At 37.6% G+C, this 19,703-nt stretch overlaps 1 protein-coding gene across 1 annotated transcript in view; it reads left to right on the top strand.

The window, feature by feature from the left end:
• Positions 1-18,616, top strand: part of MRPS28 (mitochondrial ribosomal protein S28) — a 106,124-nt gene extending 87,508 nt beyond the window's left edge. Inside the window, exon 3 of the mRNA XM_007073797.3 lies at positions 18,318-18,616. Coding sequence (XP_007073859.1) covers positions 18,318-18,483 — 166 coding nt within the window. The 3' untranslated portion in view covers positions 18,484-18,616. The remainder of the gene's footprint in view (positions 1-18,317) is intronic.
• Positions 18,617-19,703: the final 1,087 nt, after the last annotated feature.

The following is a 19,703-nucleotide window of genomic DNA, read 5'->3' as shown; positions in this document are numbered from 1 at the left end:
TCTCATCGTTAAAGCCTGCAATCTTCAGATGACCACAAGTCTAAGTTCAAATGAAATCAGAAAATAACTTTACTATGTGTTCAGGATTTGGACCCAACGTAGTAATAGATGGCAGATGTCGTTGTTTGACTGTCATGTTAAACAAACAAACAAACAAACAAATAAAAGGGAAGAGGAAAGGAACGAAAGACAATTTCCTTACCAAGCAATCACACAGTTTATTGTTGAGGAAATAAAAAAGAAGAAAACAGAGAAAAAAGAGCCCGTTTTGTGTACTGTTGAGCACACAGATGTTCCTCTTGGCAGCCATACAGTACTAGTCAGGATTGGGGGTTTTGCGGACATAGAATGTGAGCCTTCTTTGTTGGAGACAAAGTGTTGCCTGTGGTGGGAATTGCTGCAGTGATGGGAAAGTATCGTCATGTATTGTTGGATTGCTGTGATTTTCAATAGAGACAGTACATTAAAGTAGCTTTGTGGGCAGTGGATTGTTTCAGCCAAGCCTGGCTAATAACACACTCATCTTGGCAAACTCTATTTAAAAGGTAGAGCTGGCATAGTTTTGTGGTCATGGAGCCTGTCCCGTACTTGGGCATCGGAATTACTTTTTGCAAGCACTAGTTTTTAACAACCAGTTTATTTAATGTGATCTAACAAAAGAGTTGGCGACTACAAAGTTAGAATTGTAACCACTTTTCAGATGGAACTACTTCTTAAAAATTTCTTTCATTCTTACAGTTACTAAAACTAGTCTATTTCAGAATTGTTGGAGAAAATACCATTTTAGCCGAGTTGTTTCTTCTTAGCCCACTTGTTCGTTTAGGATGAGGTTTTGTTACAAAATAGAAAGTGCAAAACTTAACGTGTTTTACGTTTAGCAATCTCTTTGTTTACATTTGGAGTATTTTTTGTTTATATATAAATACTATATTGTAAAATGTTTAAAACACATATTGAAACCTACTCACCAGAAGGCAAAAGTGAGTACTTTTAAATTTGCTTGCAAGTATGACCTGCCCTGGTCTTCCATGGTGCTTCCTTGAAGGGGAACAATTAGCTCCACTGTGCTAGATGTTAACATAGATTTTTACTGTATTTTCAGGTTAAAATTTACACTTTAAGGATTGATCATTGAATTCTCTTTCGTTGTTCCTCCCTTCCTCCCCTTTTATGTTAAATATAACGTTGAATGAATTTTTATGACCTTTTAGCTGCTTAAATAAAGTCTGAACAAGAAAGGAGACTATCAAGAGTAATAGAGACCGGAACCTTTATGATCATCCCTAATTAGATGGGGTTGTTGAGTAAGATAGTGAACTAGTATGTTCATGAAGGTTTAGAGCTTGTAAGAGCCAGAGATACCTAGTCAGCTCTCTTTTGACAACAAAAAGTGAGACCCAGAGAAATTAACCGGTAATATTCTCTTCATTATGAGGAGTTGAACCTGATTGATTATAAAGCTCCTGATTCTCACATTTAAGCTCTCTTCTATAGCCTTTAGTCTTATCAGATCAAAGCAGCATTTGTTTACTAGGCTTCTACTCTGTTGAAGAATTCATCAGTTATGATCCTTACCTTGAAGAACCCACATTTTAGTTAGAAAACAAGGATGCGCTCTTTCTAAGTTGTTGATAACGAAAGACTTAAATAGTAGTTCAAGACAACAGTAGAAGTCATATCTCAGAGCACTGTTTCTTTAATGGCCAAATGAACTACATAAACAATAATTATTCCTGAAATTCAGTCAAAAGGATATGTATCTTTGAACTGGGGTAGTCCAGGGGAGACCTTTTTCATAGAAATTGGGTTTTGAGGTAGTTCTGGATTTTCTTGTCTGCCTCACTGGTGAATTTCCACTTACTCTATAAAATTTAACATAAATGTCAGTTCTTCTCCCTAGGGTTCCCTGACATTTCTTCCCTAATAAAACCATTTGCATTTACATGTACCTCTGATGTAGTATTCTACATGTCATCGTAGTTGTTTATCTCTCCTGTGAGACTTTAAACTCCTTAAGATCACACTTATTCTTGGAACGTCTGGGTGGTTCAGTTGGTTGAGTGTCCAGCTCTTGATTTTGGCTCAGGTTATGATCCTAGGGTTGTGGGATTGAGCCCCGCATCAGGCTCCACACTCTGCATGGAGCCTGCTTAAGATATTCTCCACCACCGCCCTCCTCTCTGTCTCCTCTGCTTGTGCTCTCTCAAATGAAAAAAAATTTTTGTAAAGATCACACTTACTCATAACCTGAGTATCTGTGTGGTACATAATTTTAACAAAGATATGTTTCAAATATTTTCACATACTAATACAAATAGGAATTCATATGACAATAACACATTGTTAAGGATTGAATTGCATTCCCCTAAAGTTTTTGTTTTGAACCCCTAACCCTTAATGTGACTATAGTTGGGGATAGGGCCTATAAGGAGGTAATACAGGGTAAGTGAGGTTATAAGGATAGAATCCTAATCCAGTGGGATTGGTATCCTTGTAAAAGGAGGAGACTAGAGAGCACTCTCTGGCCTTGTATGCACTGAGGAAGGGCCATGTGAGGACATAGTAAGAAGACAGCAGTCTGTGAGCAGGGAGCATAGTCTCTTCCAGAACCCAAATTAGTGAGAACCTCAGTCTTGGACTTCTAGCTTCTAGAACTATGAGAAAATAAATTTTTGATGTTGAGGACACTCAGCCTGTGGTGTTTTGTTATAGCAGCCCAAGCAGACTAATACACACATATATAAACAAATAAATGCAGGAATAAATATTGCTTTAGAAAATTGTAAAAGTCCTACATCCCCAGGTCCCACCTCACATCTTTGAAAATTGTCAGCAGCTGTTTGTCTTCAGAAGGATCCAACTCTATTGCTAAGTCAGTTTGCCTGTGCCCACAGAACCTTACAGCCAGGCCTATGCCAGTTATGACAGGAAATAGGTGGTTCTGCACCTGCCTAAATTGTTTGTTAAACTAAGAACACAGCAGTATATTAAAGAATCAGCTCAGCTCTGCTGTGATCCTGAATGACTTACAACCACGACATTATCAGTAGAGTTAGATCTGACTGCGATGAATCTCTATTTGGTGTGCCGGCACAACCTATGTCTTGCTGCAGTGCATTTGCCCTTGAGCCCTCCTCACCCAACATTCTTCCATCCCCACCCTCTATAATTCTTTTTCCAAAGAATGGCCAGAGTGGTCTTGAGAAATTTGATCGTGTCTTTCCCTTCTATCTCAGCTTTCCATGAGCATCTAAAATAAACCCCAGACCTTTCCCATTGGGTGTATGAAGCAGTATGTGGCCTGCCTCCTGCCTTCCTCTCTGACCTCTGGCTCCTACCAGTCTCCCTGTCACCTAGGGCTGTCCAACTGCACTGGTTTTTCTCTTGCTTCTTCAATCATGCCAACTTTGTTTTCCCTCTGAGCCTTTGAACTAACTGTGCCCCTGCCTGAAATGCTCTACCCCCATCTTGACACAGCTGGCTGTGTTGTCACTCAGGGCTCTACCTAAACATCACTTCTCCAGAGATCCCTTCCTTCAATGTCATCCCTCTCCATCATATCACCTTATTTTAATTTTCTGTACAGCACTTACTCCTATCTAGTTTGTTTTGTGTTTATTGTCGTTCTCTCCCTACCACAGTGTAAACTCTGTGAGTAATGGAACCCTGTCTTTCTTGCACATGGGTTACTCCAGCACCTAGAACAGCACCTGCCACAGATGGGCTTTTAAGAAATAGTTGTTTAATGAATGAACCAATGAACAAATTGACAGGTTGGAGCCCCAGTTCCAGAGCAAGGAGTCATGCCGGGCCCAGCTCCCTCAGGGCTCATACTCTTTCATATGCTTAATCACATGGGTCCTGCTCTCAACAGAAAGGCCCTCTGGGGTCTAGAAACACACCTCCTCAAAAGTCCAGCTGCTATAGCTTATCTAATAGATTAGCTAATTGATATCCATCACAAGTTAAACCCAATTTCTGTGAACAGGACATCTTTGAAAATTTTTTGTCCATTGCTGTCCATCCCCAATAGGAGTCAACCCCCTGCCACATCAGTTTGCCAGCCACAATACACCTTACAGCCAGACCTATATTAATTGTGACAGAAAGTAGCTAGTTATGCACCTGAACTGTTTCTTTGTTAAATCAAGGTGTGTCCTGACTAGACTTTTATTTTATTGCATTCTCTTGTACAATTTTACCAGAAATCCCAGGAGGTAGGTACTACAGTGATTCCCATCTTACAAAACAGATAACCTTGTTCAACATTACATAATGATCATAGAGTTGTTCACATAAAATGGGTAAATTGGGAAACAACCGCTGACTTAACACTTAAACTGACTTAAACACTGTCAGTTTGTTTGTTATCCAAAGTTTTAGTTATCAGGCCAGTAAACCAATAAACTGTGGCTTTCTTTAGCTATTAATATGACATGATATTCTCCGAACAGAATTTTGCTGCTCATTCACCTTTTCTTGGCAAGTTAAAAGCTCTAGGATCTTCTTTTTTTCCCCCCGTGTTTTGTAGGCACTGATTTAAGAAGTCCATTTATGTGGGCAAGGAAAGCTAGATGCAAGTAAATTATATTTGAGAGAGGAATACTGCTTCCTGTCCAAAAAAAAAAAAAATCGAGAGGGGAACTGAGTGCTTGTTGAAGTTAAAAATTTCTTATGAAGGACCCCTAATCCCTTTTTGTTGTGAAGGAAAAAATTAAATCACTATTCTATCCTGTTTTGCTTTACTTGAAAAAAATTTTTTAATGTTTATTTATTTTCGAGAGACAGAGACAGAGCATGAGCAGGGGAGGGGTTGGGTGGGGGGATGGGGAGAAAGGGACAGAGACAGAGACAGAATCCAAAGCAGGCTCCAGGCTCCAAGCTGTTGACAAGAGTCCACTGTGGTCTCAAACCCATGAACTGTGAGATCATGACCTGAGCTGAAGTCGGACACTCAAACGACTGAGCCACCCAGGCGATCCTTTTGCTTTAGTTTAAAAGCATAAGAATTTATTCAGAGATAACTTATACTAGTCAAAATGTTAACCTAACACCTTTTTTTTGAATTTTAATATTTTTTTGAGTGTTGTTTTCTGTAAGAGTCTTAAAATATCATTATCTAATACCAAGGAAATAACCACAGCTTCCTATTAAATAAAAGCAAAAGCAAACAAAACTTTTATTTATAATTTTAATCATAAATAGATGCTTTGATTTTGATTCAGAGATTCTAAAGTATGTAATATTTCTTTGTTTTGCAGAATTCCATTCCCAAAATGTTTGATGCTTAACAGTATTTTACTCTATTAGTATTTAGAGCAAAATCACTCTATAGAGATACCAGTTGCTCACAAATTTCTTTTCTTAAATCAGAAGTAAACAAATCCCCTGTGATTTCCTCTATTTACATACAAAACAACCAATTCTCTTTCCAGCCAACTCTGTTAGAAGTTCTTCCCCGTAGTAAACTGAAATGTGCTAAGTCAGCCATCCTATAATTTCTACCCATTTTTCCTATTTCTGTTTTTTGGAAGTACCTAAAATAGATGCACAAAATAAATACTGTGACCTTTTTAATATTAACGTCTTTCAAATTCTTCATGCAGATATAAGGTCTACTTTCTTCTCTTTTCAACCTGCTTGATGCTTTCCTTCTCTTAATTCATCGTTCAGCATAACATTATTTTACCGTCTTCTTCTGGATGGACCTCAAATATCAATGACCCTATAATTGTGTTGCCCAGATAGCTGACAGTTCCCCAGATATGGTCAGAAAAGTGAAAAGAGATTGGGATTATTATGTGGAATATATATTTTATTACATGGAATATATATTTATACTAATTCAGCCTAAAATCACATTTACTTTTGGGGGAGCAAAACCACATTGTTGACTTTTATTGAGCTTGCATTTATCTAAAACCACCTTATCACACGAAATGCCTTTAAACTAGTTTTCTTTTTTTATTTTTAGTTTCACAGAACTTCTCTAAGCTTCTGTGACCTCAGTTTTTAATTAAAGGGTATGAACTAGGGTGTTTAATAAACATACCCAGATTTGGAGGTGCAAAGGGTAGATATCAACCAAGGCCTGTAAGTGTCAAGTCACAAGCTCTATTCTAAGCTCTAAGGGTCTTTTTAAAAGCAACCTACCTTAATATTAAGTCTTTGTGTCCCACCCCCTGCACCTACTGCTCTTCCTTCTCCCCCTTTCATTTTCTCCCCTCATTGACACTACTTCTTGGCTCACACTGGAGACTGTTTACAACACTCTGGATTACATGAAATCTGCAGGATGGGTCTGATTCTTTTATGAAAGATTTTCCTCGCTGACTGTTGCCAGCCCACATAAGCTACTGCAGTAACAATTTGTGAAGTGTTTGCCTTTCCAAAAGGTATCTGAGAGTCTCATCTCTTGTTGAAAGGGCACAGAAATCAGGACCAACCTGCTAAAGTAGTTCTATGGCCCGCCAGAGGGATTGGTGGACTAAGGTCTTCACTACATTTTTGCCTCTGTGGATTGGGAAAGGACAGGAGAGTTTCTCTATTTCTTGTTGGTATCCCCTTACCTCATGCAGATGCTGAGTAGGTGTTTGTTGAAAATTTAATGATACTTATTTAATAAGGAACTAATTTAGAGAGATAGAAACAAGATAAAAGAAAAAAAGAAACTCTGAAAATGGGTTCGGACAAATCTGTTCTCTTAATGTAGTCAAAAGTGCAGGGAATCGGGAGACAGGTTCTACCATTGGAGGAAATAATCAAGGACATTTTAGAGCTGAGGTAGTCAGGAGATAACATCTGCCATAAGGTAATTTTCAAGCCAAATGTGACTCTTGTTGTATATGCTTAAGTGTTAGGTTTTCAAGCACTGTGGAAGGGATCCTGAATGTATTTTCATGTATTTTGGTCATGAAAATACATCTTTAACTGCAGTAAATCTTACATGACCCACATAAAATGAGTCAGCCCTTTGTTTAGGTGAAAATACATACTAATTTATTCAGTATTCATAATGGAAAAACAACTTGTCTTTTTTGTCTCATATTTGATATTTAAAAATGCAGTTCTAATTTTGACTTCATGTTGTCTGTACTGCATGCACTTGTTAGGAAATTAAAGCTTGACTTGGGCAAGATTCCTCTTGGCCCAGAAACTACCATGAACCGTTAATTTGGAATTTGATTGAGACAAAGACTCAAGAGAATGTAACTTATGAACGCATTAGCCAGTGCTCTTTGAAGAAGGTCAGGACACCAGACCCGTTTGAGGAGCTTTTTCCCAAATGTACATCAATCTCCAGGTCTACCCCATTGATTTTGATGGAGTAGATCTGGGTTGGACCCCTGGCATCAGTATTTTGAAGAAAAGAAAAGAGAAGAAAAAAACATTGTGAAAAATGTCCACAAGCGATTCTGTTATTCCTCCCAGTTCTGACTCCCTGTAGAGTCACCAAATCTGTCCCTGTAAGTTGTAAAGTAATTTCTGGATTTTATTAGCCCCCTCCCTCAGCTCCAAATTCAAACTCAAAAGAATGTCTTCAATGAGTTTTGTTTTCCTTTTGTTTCTTTTATATACGTTGAAGATTACTACTAGTACTTATTCATTTGAGCAGTAATCTAGTGTCTTCAATAAAACCGTATTTGAAGTTGTTATCCTTTCAGTAACCTGGTGCACTTTATGTAAATATGAATGTGGTGAATTTCATAATAGCTGGTATTTATGGAGTATGTGTTATGTGCCAGGCACTTTCCACACCTTATAATGCATGAAGCTTCACATCAACCTTGCCAGGCAGTGTATGTTATCCTCCTTTTACAGATAAATAAACAGTCCACTCAGGGTAAGTTTCTTGCACTCAGTCACAGTCAAATCTAGATCTTTCTATAATTCTCTAAAGTTCTTACTCCTTCCTCTGTTCTGTACTGACAAAACTTTTCTCTGACAATAAAATATGTATATTTTCGTAAGAATTACATACCACAAAATGTATCCCTTTTTTGCTTAGATGCCATAATACTGGCTCCAAGTTTGATCCCAGTATCAGTCATCAGCACATCTCAAGTATCTTATGTCTTGATACACCTTATATTGCCGCTCTGAGAAAAGATTCTGTTGTCACTGATTCCATATGTAATATATTACATTATATGCATATTCTACATTATTAAGTGAAGTTATTTTACATTTAAAACTTTCATTTAAAAAAATTAATTTTATCTTCACATTTCATAAAATAGATCAGTGCTTGAACAAGAGACAAAACTTCTGTTTGTGGTGACACAGAATATTAACCAGCAGGGTAGAGGTTAAAAAGAACTTGGTTTAAGGAAAAAACAAAATCATACATTTATATTAGAATTACAGAAAAAAGTTTAAATCCTCATCTAGGATGATTACAACTTGAGGAAATGCAGTTTGGTGTTAAGAACAATGTCCATCAGGGGCGCCTGGATGGCTCAGTCGGTTGGGCGTCCGACTTCAGCTCAGGTCACGATCTCGCGGTCCGTGAGTTCGAGCCCTGCATCGGGCTCTGGGCTGATGGCTCAGAGCCTGGAGCCTGCTTCTGATTCTGTGTCTTCCTCTCTCTCTGCCCCTCCCCCATTCATGCTGTGTCTCTCTCTGTCTCAAAAATAAATTAAAAAAATAAAATAAAATAAAAAAGAACAATGTCCATCACTCCCTGCCATAATGGCATGGAGAGTTCCAGTTGCCAGTTGATTTGCATGGTTTATTTTGGCCTAGTGGATAGGCACACTCTCTGTAGTATTATTAAAGGGATAACCATTAGGTTTTTCCAGGGACTTTTGGTAATAATGCAGGTAGCAGAAGTTATGGTGATAATAATTTTTGGTTCCCATTTACATCTCCTAACGACCTGGGATAATAAATTAGAACTTAAGATTTGTACTGCATTTAAAATTTTAATGAGTAGAAATATCGGAGAGCTATAGAACTTTATGAACACTTTCTACCTTTATTTTGTTAACCCTGGTTGCTGTGCTTGATAATACAGTATGGATAGCATGGTGGTAAGAAAATCTTTAAAGACATCTGACATATTGGACAGAAAGAAGCAATAGACCAGATAGGTCAGTGAAACATGGCAGATGGCATTTTGAAAAAGTGAGACAAATCCAGAATTAAACACCAAGAAGTTTAATCAGTTTTGCACTTAATATCATTCTACATTGTATCAAATTTCAAATACTTAACGTTGTGTAAAAGTAGAACTAAATCATAGAACTGTAAAACACCTTTGATCTTTTTTTTTTTTTTAATCTTTATTTATTTTTGAGAGAGAGATCATGAGCAGGGGAAGGGCAGAGAGAGAAGGAGACACAGAATCTGAAGCAGGCTCCAGGCTCTGAGCTGTCAGCACAGAACCCGACGCTGGGCTTAAACCCATGTACTGCAAGATCATGACCTGAGCTGAAGTCAGATGCCCAACCGAGCCACCCAGGCGCCCCAACAGTGTGCTTTTTAAAGATGAGGAAATTGATGTGTGGACAGTTCATTTGAAGAAGAAAGTATACATTTTCACATGTGCTCTCTTACATGTATACATGCTCTCTCTCTCTCTCTCTCTCTCTCTGTCTCTCAAACACACACACACACACACACACACACACACACACACACACGTTGGTGGCTTCACATACAGATCAGCATTACTGTGAACATTTGTATAAATTATAAAAAATCGGGGGCACCTGGGTGTCTCATTCAGTTAAGTGTCCATCTCTTGATTTTCAGCTCGGGTCATGATCTCACTGTTCGTGGGATTGAGCCCCATGTGGGGCCACACGCTGACAGCACAGAGACTGCTTGGGATTCTCTGTCTCCTTCTCTGTCTGCACCCCCGCGCACGTGCACACACTTTCTCAAAATAAATAAATAAACTTAAAAAAAATCACATAGGTGTTAATTGAACCAATAGAAATATTTTAGCTTTTCGTCTTCAAAAAGAAAGAGAAAAAATTATTTCTAAAGTCTTAAAGCTTTAAGTAAAGAATTGTCAGAAAATTGGAAAAAATTCTAAACTATTTTAACTCATTTGAGATAAAAACGTAGATGCCTAATGATTTCAAAAGAACTATTTTTAAAACCTCTGAGAATTATGATTACAGCAAGACAGCTAAATTGACTAGCAAAGTCAGAATTCCTCACAGTATTCTCTTTAGATACTGAGGTTTAATCCAAACCTTATTATTTGTCAGCTTTGTATTATTAATATATTTGTATCAAAGAACTAGGCAGAGGATTCGCTCTCTATTTTAAGTCTATGAGAACCATCACTAGCCTGCACTGACAGATGTTAAAGAATGTCTGTGGAAAGAATGTCAAAAACCTCTCCAAAGGAAAGTCTTTAAACCATGTCCTTAATAAAGAAATGCAAAACCAGATTTAATTGCCCTTTTCCTAAACAGCTCAGCCATGCAGGCTCATTTACTGCAGCATATGGTCTGAGAAAGCGCACAGTGGAAGAGAGCAGTCACGGTGAAGGCTGGGATTGAATCCATTTAGGCTGGAGTTCACAAAGATCAGTCAGAGGCAAGCACTTGAAGTTAAAAGAAAGAAACACACCAAGCAGTAAAAACACAGGCTATTTTTATTTTGAATGTGCTCATTGGAGACATCCTATTTGCCTTTCAAGACAGCAGTATTCAGTGGTTTTAATATAAAATAGAAGATTTCTGAGAAACTAATATCTGGGATGTTTTTCCTAATTAAAAAAAAAAATAGACCAAATTGCTTGACGCCATGGAGATTTTTTCCCAATATTATTATTTGTTACCACTGAAAGCAGTCATTTTTCTAAAGGGGGAGCAGTTAAAATAATGAGTTGGATGACAACAGTGTGGCCTAAATTTTATTTAAAAGGAAGACATTATAAGATTGTATGAAGTGGTAAATTCTTACCACCCCCAAAGGGATTAAATTTATAGTTCTTGCCAGAAGTCACAGGTATTTGAGAACTTGAGAAAAGGAAGAGGGGAGAAAAAATCTGTGAATCCTTTTATACCACTTTTTGGCATTAGGCAAGTGACTTTAATTCTATGTATCTTAATTTTATGTCTGTAATATGAGGGAAGCTATCTTTATGAAGATCTTAATTATAACCTCAAAATAGCTAATAAGACAATTCAGTTGCTATGTGTCTAGTACAATGTCACACAGATTTGAGGAAAAATATAAAAGGTAACAAAGGAAAGAAATGTTTGAGGGGTTAATAATGGCAAACATGTATCTGTTTATTATTGCTGGATCTAATTAGTGGTACTTATTTCTTATAACAAATTATTTCTAAGTACTATTTTTTCCTGCAAAAATAGCTTTTCTGCCACAGAGTATATTTTTATATTGTGGGACAAGTATGCTTACTATTTTTATTGTCAAATTTTATTGAAATTCTCTGGAGCTGCACTGTGATGTGGTTTTTTTTAATTTGAATTTAAGTTAATTAAATATAATTTAAAAGTTCAGTTCCTCAGTTACACTAGCCATATTTCAAGTGCTCAAACCTTATCTAAAGGGTTTCCATTATCACGGAAAGTTACAGTGGGCAGTGGTATTTGATATTTTTATTATAGATAATAAATAGATTTTATTATAGATAGATATAGATATAATAGATTTTACTATAGATAATAAATTTTGTTTATGGGTATTTGTGCAGTTTTTAGCAGAGTCCATTGATACAATCACAGGAGTGAGGAAAAACTAGATACATAAAAGAATAATAAAACCCCATTATAAAAAGAAGACAGAAGAGACAGATTCAGGTTTATAAAATCATGAAAGGCGTTAGTTGATTAGGTTAGAAGTTAAGGCTATTATTGAATTTTAAATGAAGCTAAAAATTGCTTCTTGGAAAAACAAATAATGAATCTACAGAAATTGTTACCTTTCCCTTCTAAGAAATGGTGTGTGCTATAAGCACAAGTATATTCCTAAAAGGCGTAACTCCACTGAAAGTTAGTGAAGCAAGAGTGATAATAGGAGATAGGTGAAGTTAGGACACCTCTCCCTGCCCCTCAGTCTTCCTGAGCCACTGCCGGAAAGAGTACAAGAGTACGTAAATCACTGTGACCCTTTTGTGACTGACTGTATATGTGGTTATGTTGTGGTCAATGCTAGGAAATGTGGACCATTCGGTGCGTAGTCCTCTGAATCTTACTTGCTTTGTTCAGAGCTCTTTTGCCTCACATCTCATTGGAAAGTCAACATTCATTTCAAAAGAAACGGTTTCCATTTTTGTAGAACAGTTATGTTGTATTTTAAGAGAAGAGTGCTTATGCCATTAAAATAAGTAGGATTTGAATCAAAGCAAGTATTGGGAGAGAACCCACCTCCAAATTTCCTTTCTATAGGAACCTTTTGTATCGATTCAATTATTACTGTGAATTAGAACTGAAAGTGCTCTTATATTCTGCATCACTCCCACATAGAGTATCGGTTTTCATTGGGTTTGTTTTGATGATGGTGGTCATGGTGATGATGGTGGTGGTGGTGATTGATGACGATAGCTAATATTTATTGAGCATTTATAAGGGCTTGGAATGTTTTAATATATTTCATGCTCACAAGAACCTATGGCGTAGGTACAACGATTCCCATTTTACAAATGAGGACGCTGAAACAGAGATACAGTACCTCAGGGTTGCATGTTTATAAGTGATAGAACCGCACACACACATGTGTAGTCATGGCTCCAGAGCCCACGCTCTCAGTCACTACATTGCCTTTTCTGGATTTTTATACTTAGGCCAAAATCTTTGAATAAAGTGACCATTTAAGGGTTGTATAAACAATCTGGGAAGAGAGTTTACTGGCATACTCATTTTAAATCTTGTTATGTGGAACAATGGAAACCCAAATGGGGAAACTAAGTGGTGTAAGTGATTATCAAAGACTACAATAGTGAAGGTTCACCTCGAATTACACTGGAAGAAATGGAGTTCTTAGAAATATATTAGCTTATTTTTTTCCCTTTAATAAAGTGTTTCAAAGTTAAAGCAAGGATCAACTCCACATTAGTTGTATGGCTGCTGTTCTTGTCAGAGAAGTATGCTGACCCTTACATGTCCTGGATCTCCCAGAACGGACAGTCTCAGTGTGGGTGAGGCAGCCCTACTCCGGCCTGTCAGTGGTTTTTAGGTGCATTTCTCCATATTATATATTCCTGACTTTTTTTTTTCTTTTGGTCTATAAATTATTCACCCTAAACAACTCTTGTCATCACTTATGGAAAACATCTGTTACTCTTGAAACTTGTTAATGGTAGCCACAGAGTTTTTCAGAGATTCTCATTTTCCTGGCCTGTTGTATTTATATAAACTGTCCTGTCTTCCTGCACTTGATTATATATAATAAACCTAATTCTAGGCCAGAGTTTCTCAAGTGGTGACCAGAGAAGCCTGAATCAGAATCACCTGGGAAGCTTGCTCAAAAGGTAAATTCCTAAGTCTCATCTCAGATTTGCCAGCTTACTTTCAGGCTTGCGTCCCTCCATTTGCATTTTTAACCGGTACTCCAGGTGTTTCTGGTATACTAGAAAGTGTGGAAACCACTGTTCAAAAGGCTGCATTATGTGAAATGTCTTCATGGGGCTGTGAGAGGCAGATATGAAATCCCTGCCCTTAAGGATCTTACAGTCTCATAGAGAAGGTAATGCTTACATGCAATCAACTGTAATACAAAATAAAAATTAAGTACCATAAAAGTAGAAACAGCTACTTCTAGATAGCAGAAGAGAATCTTTTAAAGGTTTGTTTTGTTTGCTTTGTGTAGTGCACAATGTGTATATTTGGATAATTCTTATTTCACCACACATACAGGCCTGTAGTTTGCTTTTCGTCTCCATTATCATCTCACTGGATAATTCCCAGAATTTCCATAATTTTTAGAAGTGAAGGCAACGCTTTCATATCACTAAAGGCTAATGCATCTAAAACTGGGGACAGACTTCTGCATTCCATAAATTACCAAGCATACTGGCACTCAATGGTGTTCCTGTTTTTATTTTTTAATTGGAGATTTTTGCCGTTAATATGACACAGAACCACTTACACTGAGAGCTTCCTCTTCACTGCGACTGTGCCCAGAATTGGTGCCCCTGGTGTTTGTGACATGTGCAACTCTTTTTATAAAAAGTCACTGTTCCTTTCCTCATGATAAGTTTATAGTCCAGCTATGAGTAATGCTCCTAAAAATAAGTAAAAAGAAATAAGCCGACAATGAACAATGAAAGAAGAAAACCAATGTTTATTAACCACTATGTGCTAGGCACTATGCCAAGCAAATTTCAGAGAGGTTAAGTGAATGCACCAGTCCACACAGCTGCTAAAGCCAAGAAAGTAGAAATTCTAGATAATCTGTGACCTGATGGCTTTTATCAGTAAGTGTCATGTTAATTTATTGACAGACATTTGAGTACCTGCTACATTGGCACTGGAAGGATACAGAGATAAACCCAGTGCCAGATCTTGGGGGAGCATAGAGACTAAAGAGAGATCAGAGAGTTGCACAGATAACCAAGACAAGTAAGTGAGAGGCACTAACATTTGCAGTCATGTGCTAAGCATTTTCAACGTATTATCCCATTTAACCTTCACAGTAAACCTGCAAAATGGTTGGAATCTCTCTTATTGTAGATGAGGAAATTATGGTTCAGGGAAAGCCACTCAGGGTTACCCAACGAGTAAGTGGCAGGGCTCAGATTTGCATCCAGGTCTATGACTGCAAAACCTCTTTCTTCCATGGGAGTTCCAGTGACAGACTCTTCATTCTGACAAGGAGAATGTCAAGGCTCTTGGGAGCTGCATTTGATGTATCCAGTTCTACCTGGAACTTAAGAATCAGGCGGATAGACAGTAAGTTCAAGGAAGGCTGGCAATAGAAGCAAAGGTACAGAGGAATAGAAGTATGTGGGAATGGACATCAGGCCAAGATATGGAAGCCATCTTGAGAAGTGGGCCCAAAACATGGGCTCTGGGAAGATTAGATCTCAAGCTTCAGCTAAGGGGTAATGAGACTTGTAGGGTTAAGATCAAGAAATATCTGTGCTAAAAAATGAACTAAAGTTGCTAATTGGGTATTGCAGGAATGGAGGGAAGGAGGGGTCAACATGAATCAAAGCTGATTGAATCGCTGTGAGTCATGCTGTGAAGACAAATGAAAAAATCTGTTAGAACATAAGTTATAGCTCCAAGTAATATAGAAAATAGTGTTCACCTTTACCTTGCCTATGAACCAACCTTATTTTTCCAGAGGATAATTCATATAGAATATGTCCTGTAATTGCTGTTTTCTAAGATTATAAGGCTATGCTCAATATTTTAGGATATCTCTTTAATTTTTTAAACAAAGACAGAAAATAAGATCTATGCTGTCAGATACACACTCATGTATACATACGTGTGAATAGATAGAAGAACTAGAAAATATGACTGACTTCATTATTTTACACAGTTTTACAAAAGAATATTTACTTCTATTATCAGAAAGAAAAATAAGTTTTTTTAAAAAAACCAAGTAGCCTTCATATTTATTTGATAGATCATTTATAAATTCCTTCAGAATACCTAATTAAACATTGTATGGAGACTATTCATTATATGGCCTACAAAAATCATTTTTCAGTGACTTTTTTTGAGAACTTTGTTTCTTTCCATTTATGTAAAGTTGTTTAATTTAAAATTAGAATACTTGATGGGCAGGCACACCTCAGAGATAATGCAGGCTTGGTTCCAGGTCACCACAATGAAGCAAATATTGCAATAAAGCAAGTCAAATGAATTTTTTGGTTTCCCAGTGCATGTAAAAGTTATGTTTACCCTATACTTTAGTCTATTAAGTGTGAAATAATAGCATTATGTCTAAAAAAGCAATGTATAGTTCACCCTTGAACAATGAAGGGGTTACGGCTGCTGACCCCCCGCCCCCCCCCCCCCGTGCAATCGAAAACCTGCATACAATTTTGACTCCCCAGAAACTTAAACTAATAGCCTACTGTTGGGGCACCTGGGTGGCTCAGTTGGTTAAGTGTCTGACTCTTAATTTCAGCTCAGGTCATGATATCTCATGGTTAGGTTACTGAGATCAAGCCCCACGTTGGCCTCTGTACTGACAGTGAGGAGCCTGCTTGGGATTCTCTCTCTCCTTCCCTCCCTGCCCCTCCCACCTCAAAAATAAATAAACATAGAAAACTTTTTTAAAAACAGCCTATTGTTGACTGGAAGCCATACCGATAATATAGTCAATTAACATGTAATTTGTATGTTATGTGTATTATATACTGTCTTCTTACAATAAACTAAGCTAGAGAAATGAAAATGTTATGGAAAATACTAAGGAAGAGAAAATACATTTATAGTACTATACTGTATTTATTAGAAATCCATGTATAAGTGGACCCATGGATTTGAAACCCTACTCAAAGCTTAACTGCATATACTTTAATTAAAAAATACTTTATTGTCGGGGTGCCTGGGTGGTTCAGTTGGTTAATCGTCCCGACTTCGGCTGGGGTCATGATCTAGCAGTTCGTGAGTTTGAGCCTCGTGTTGGGCTCTGTGCTGACAGCTCAGAGCCTGAAGCCTGCTTCGGATTCTGTGTCTCCCTCTCTCTCTGCTCCTCCCCCACTGGCACCCTGTATCTCTCTGTCTCTCTCTCTCTCTCTCTCAAAAATAAAGATTAAAAAATTTTTTTAAATACTTTATTGCTAAAACCTGCTAACCCCTATCTGACCTTTCAACTAGTAATCACTAATCACAGATCACCAAAACAAATATAACAATAATGAAAAAGTTTGAACTATCGTACGACCCCCAAAATGTGACAGACCCAAGGTCAGCAAATGCTGTTGGAAAAATGGCGGCGATACACTTGTTTGACACGGGGTTGCCACAAACCTTCAACCTGTAAAACACGTTATACCTGCAAAGCGCAAAGCAAAGTACAGTGAAACAAGGTATGCTTGTATATTTAGATCCTTAAAGATTTTGGGATTGCAGTCATTGGCAATATTTTCATTCACCTGTAGCTTTTCATAATGTTGATATTAAACCCTTAAAACATTTGATCAAGGAAGAAGATGAATGAATATAAGTTTCATTTGGTATTATAAAATATTTTATTGATCAAAGTGAGCCATCATGCATGTTAGGCTGTCATTACACTTTATAGTGCAGTCAGTCCTCAGCACTTAAGTACTTTACATTTAGACCTTTTTCCATTTTGCTTTTGTAAAATATTCTTTACTTTAAAAGAAGATTTGGGGGGCACCAGAGTGGCTCAATGGTTGTTAAGTGTCCCAACTTCAGCTCAGGTCATGATCTCGCCATTCAGAGTTTGAGCCCTGCTTTGGGCTCTGTGCTGACAGCTCAGAGCCTGGAGCCTGCTTTGGATTCTGTGCCTCCCTCTCTCTCTCCTCTCTCTCTCTTTCTCAAAAATAAATAGACATTAAAAAAATATTAAATAAAAATGAGAAGTTCTTAACTTTAGGAAGAAAGCATGTATCTGAAAATCTTTTTGCCTTGATATTCGCTGATTTTAAAAATGAATAACATATTGGGGCACCTGGGTGGCTCAGTCTGTTAAATGTCTGACTCTTCATTTCGGCTCAGGTCACAAACTCATGGTTAGTGGGATTGAGCCCCACGTCAGGTTCTGTGCTGTCAGCACAGAGCCTGCTTGGGAGTCTCTGTCTTTCTCTCTCTCTCTGCCCTTCCTGCATGTGCATGCTGTCTGTCTGTCTCTCTCTCAAAATAAATAAATAAATATTTTAAAAAATGAATGACATATTAAAATAAATGTTATTTTCAAGAATTGACTTGTTTGAATTTTGTTTATAAGATCTTTAAAAGTCATTTCAAGGTTACAGTTCTGATACAACTAAATTTTCTGTCAAAAACAACTCTTTCTCACGCACTAGTATAAAGTGTTTTTTTAAAAAAGGACATATTCTTTATCTTGAGCCACCACATTAAAATTAGAATTTGAGTTTTACTTTAAACTACTTGTTTAGGGAGCCTGGGTGGCTCAGGCGGTTAAGTGTCTGACTTCGGCTCAGGTCATGATCTCGTGGTTCGTGAATTTGAGTCCTGCGTCGGGCTCTGTGCTGACAGCTTGGAGCCTGGAGCCTGCTTCACATTCTGTGAGTGTGTGTGTTTGCGTGTGTGTGTCTCTGTCTGCCCCTCCCTCCCCTACTCGTGCTCTGTCTCTTTCAAAAATAAACATTAAAAAAAAATTAAACTACTTGTTCATGTTGTGCTATGCAGAATTAATGGAATTTTTTTTTTCTTACTATCCAGGAAATACCAGAAAGGAGCCAGAGTCCGACTGCGTCTATTAGATCTTGAACTCACATCTAGGTTCCTGGGAGCCACCACAGATACAACTATACTTGAGGCTGATGCGATTCTCTTAGGACTCCAGGAGAGTAAAGATGCCAAATCAAAAGAGGAACATCGTGAATAATAAATAAACTTTGCTTAGTGCATTCACTCCTTTTTTTGTTGAACCCAGATATTCATCAAGAATGCAATTAGAAAATTGTAAGTAAATGATTGAAAGAAGACATAATAAACGAAAGCTATAATTATGGCTCTTATTTGTTAGAATTTTCTTTAGCTGTTTCTCCCTTCCTCCCTTTTTACACCCATTCTTCCCTTTGGGGAAATATAAACTGTTCTGGGAAATTCTGTCATTCAACAAATATGTTTTGAGTGCTTGCTATGTGCATGGCACTATTTGAAACAGCAGTAAACATATGAGACAAAATTGCTTGCTTTGTGGAGTTTACCTTTGACTGGAGGTAATAGAAAATAAATAAAATACATACTACTACGTTAGACAGTGATCTATGCTGAGGACAGAATAAAGCAGAGAGGGCAGGAGACCTGAATAGATATTTTTCCAGAGATATACAGATGGCCAACAGGCACCTGCAGAGATGCTCAACATCACTTACCATCAGGGAAATGCAAATTAAACCACGATGAGATATCACCTATTATATCACCTATTAAAATGGCTGCTATCAAGAAGATAAGAAGTTACAAATGTTGGTGAGGATGTGGAGAAAAGGGAACCTTCTCACACAGTTGGTGAGAGTTGGTAAGTTGCTGCAAGCACTATGGAGTACAGTATGGAGTTTCCTCAAAAAATTAAAAATAGAAATATGCTATGATCTAGCGACGTCACTTCTGGGTATTTACCTGAAGAAAACAAAACACTAACTTGAAAAGATATCTGAACCCACATGTTCTTTGCAACTCTATTTAAAATAACCAAGATGTGGGGCGCCTGGGTGGCTCAGTCGGTTAAGCGTCCGACTTCGGCTCAGGTCACGATCTCACAGTCCGTGAGTTCGAGCCCTGCGTCGGGCTCTGTGCTGACGGCTCAGAGCCTGGAGCCCATTTCAGATTCTGTGTCTCCCTCTCTCTCTGCCCCTCCCCTGTTCATGCTCTGTCTCTCTCTGTCTCAAAAATAAATAAACGTTAAAAAAAAATTAAAAAAAAAAAATAACCAAGATGTGGAAGCAACCTACGTGTCCGTCAATGGATGGATAGATAAAATGTGTGGTATGTTGTAAATATGTGTGGTGATGATGTTCGCTAGACTTACTGTAGTGATTGTTTTGCAATAAATATCTATTATGATACACACCTGAAACTGATGTTATTTGTTAACTGTAT

This window comes from Panthera tigris, chromosome F2, assembly GCF_018350195.1.
Source record: "Panthera tigris isolate Pti1 chromosome F2, P.tigris_Pti1_mat1.1, whole genome shotgun sequence".
In the NCBI taxonomy this organism is placed as follows: Eukaryota; Metazoa; Chordata; class Mammalia; order Carnivora; family Felidae; genus Panthera; species Panthera tigris.
Note: the sequence above shows the minus strand (reverse complement) of the source record. Positions and strands in the feature narration are given on the sequence as shown.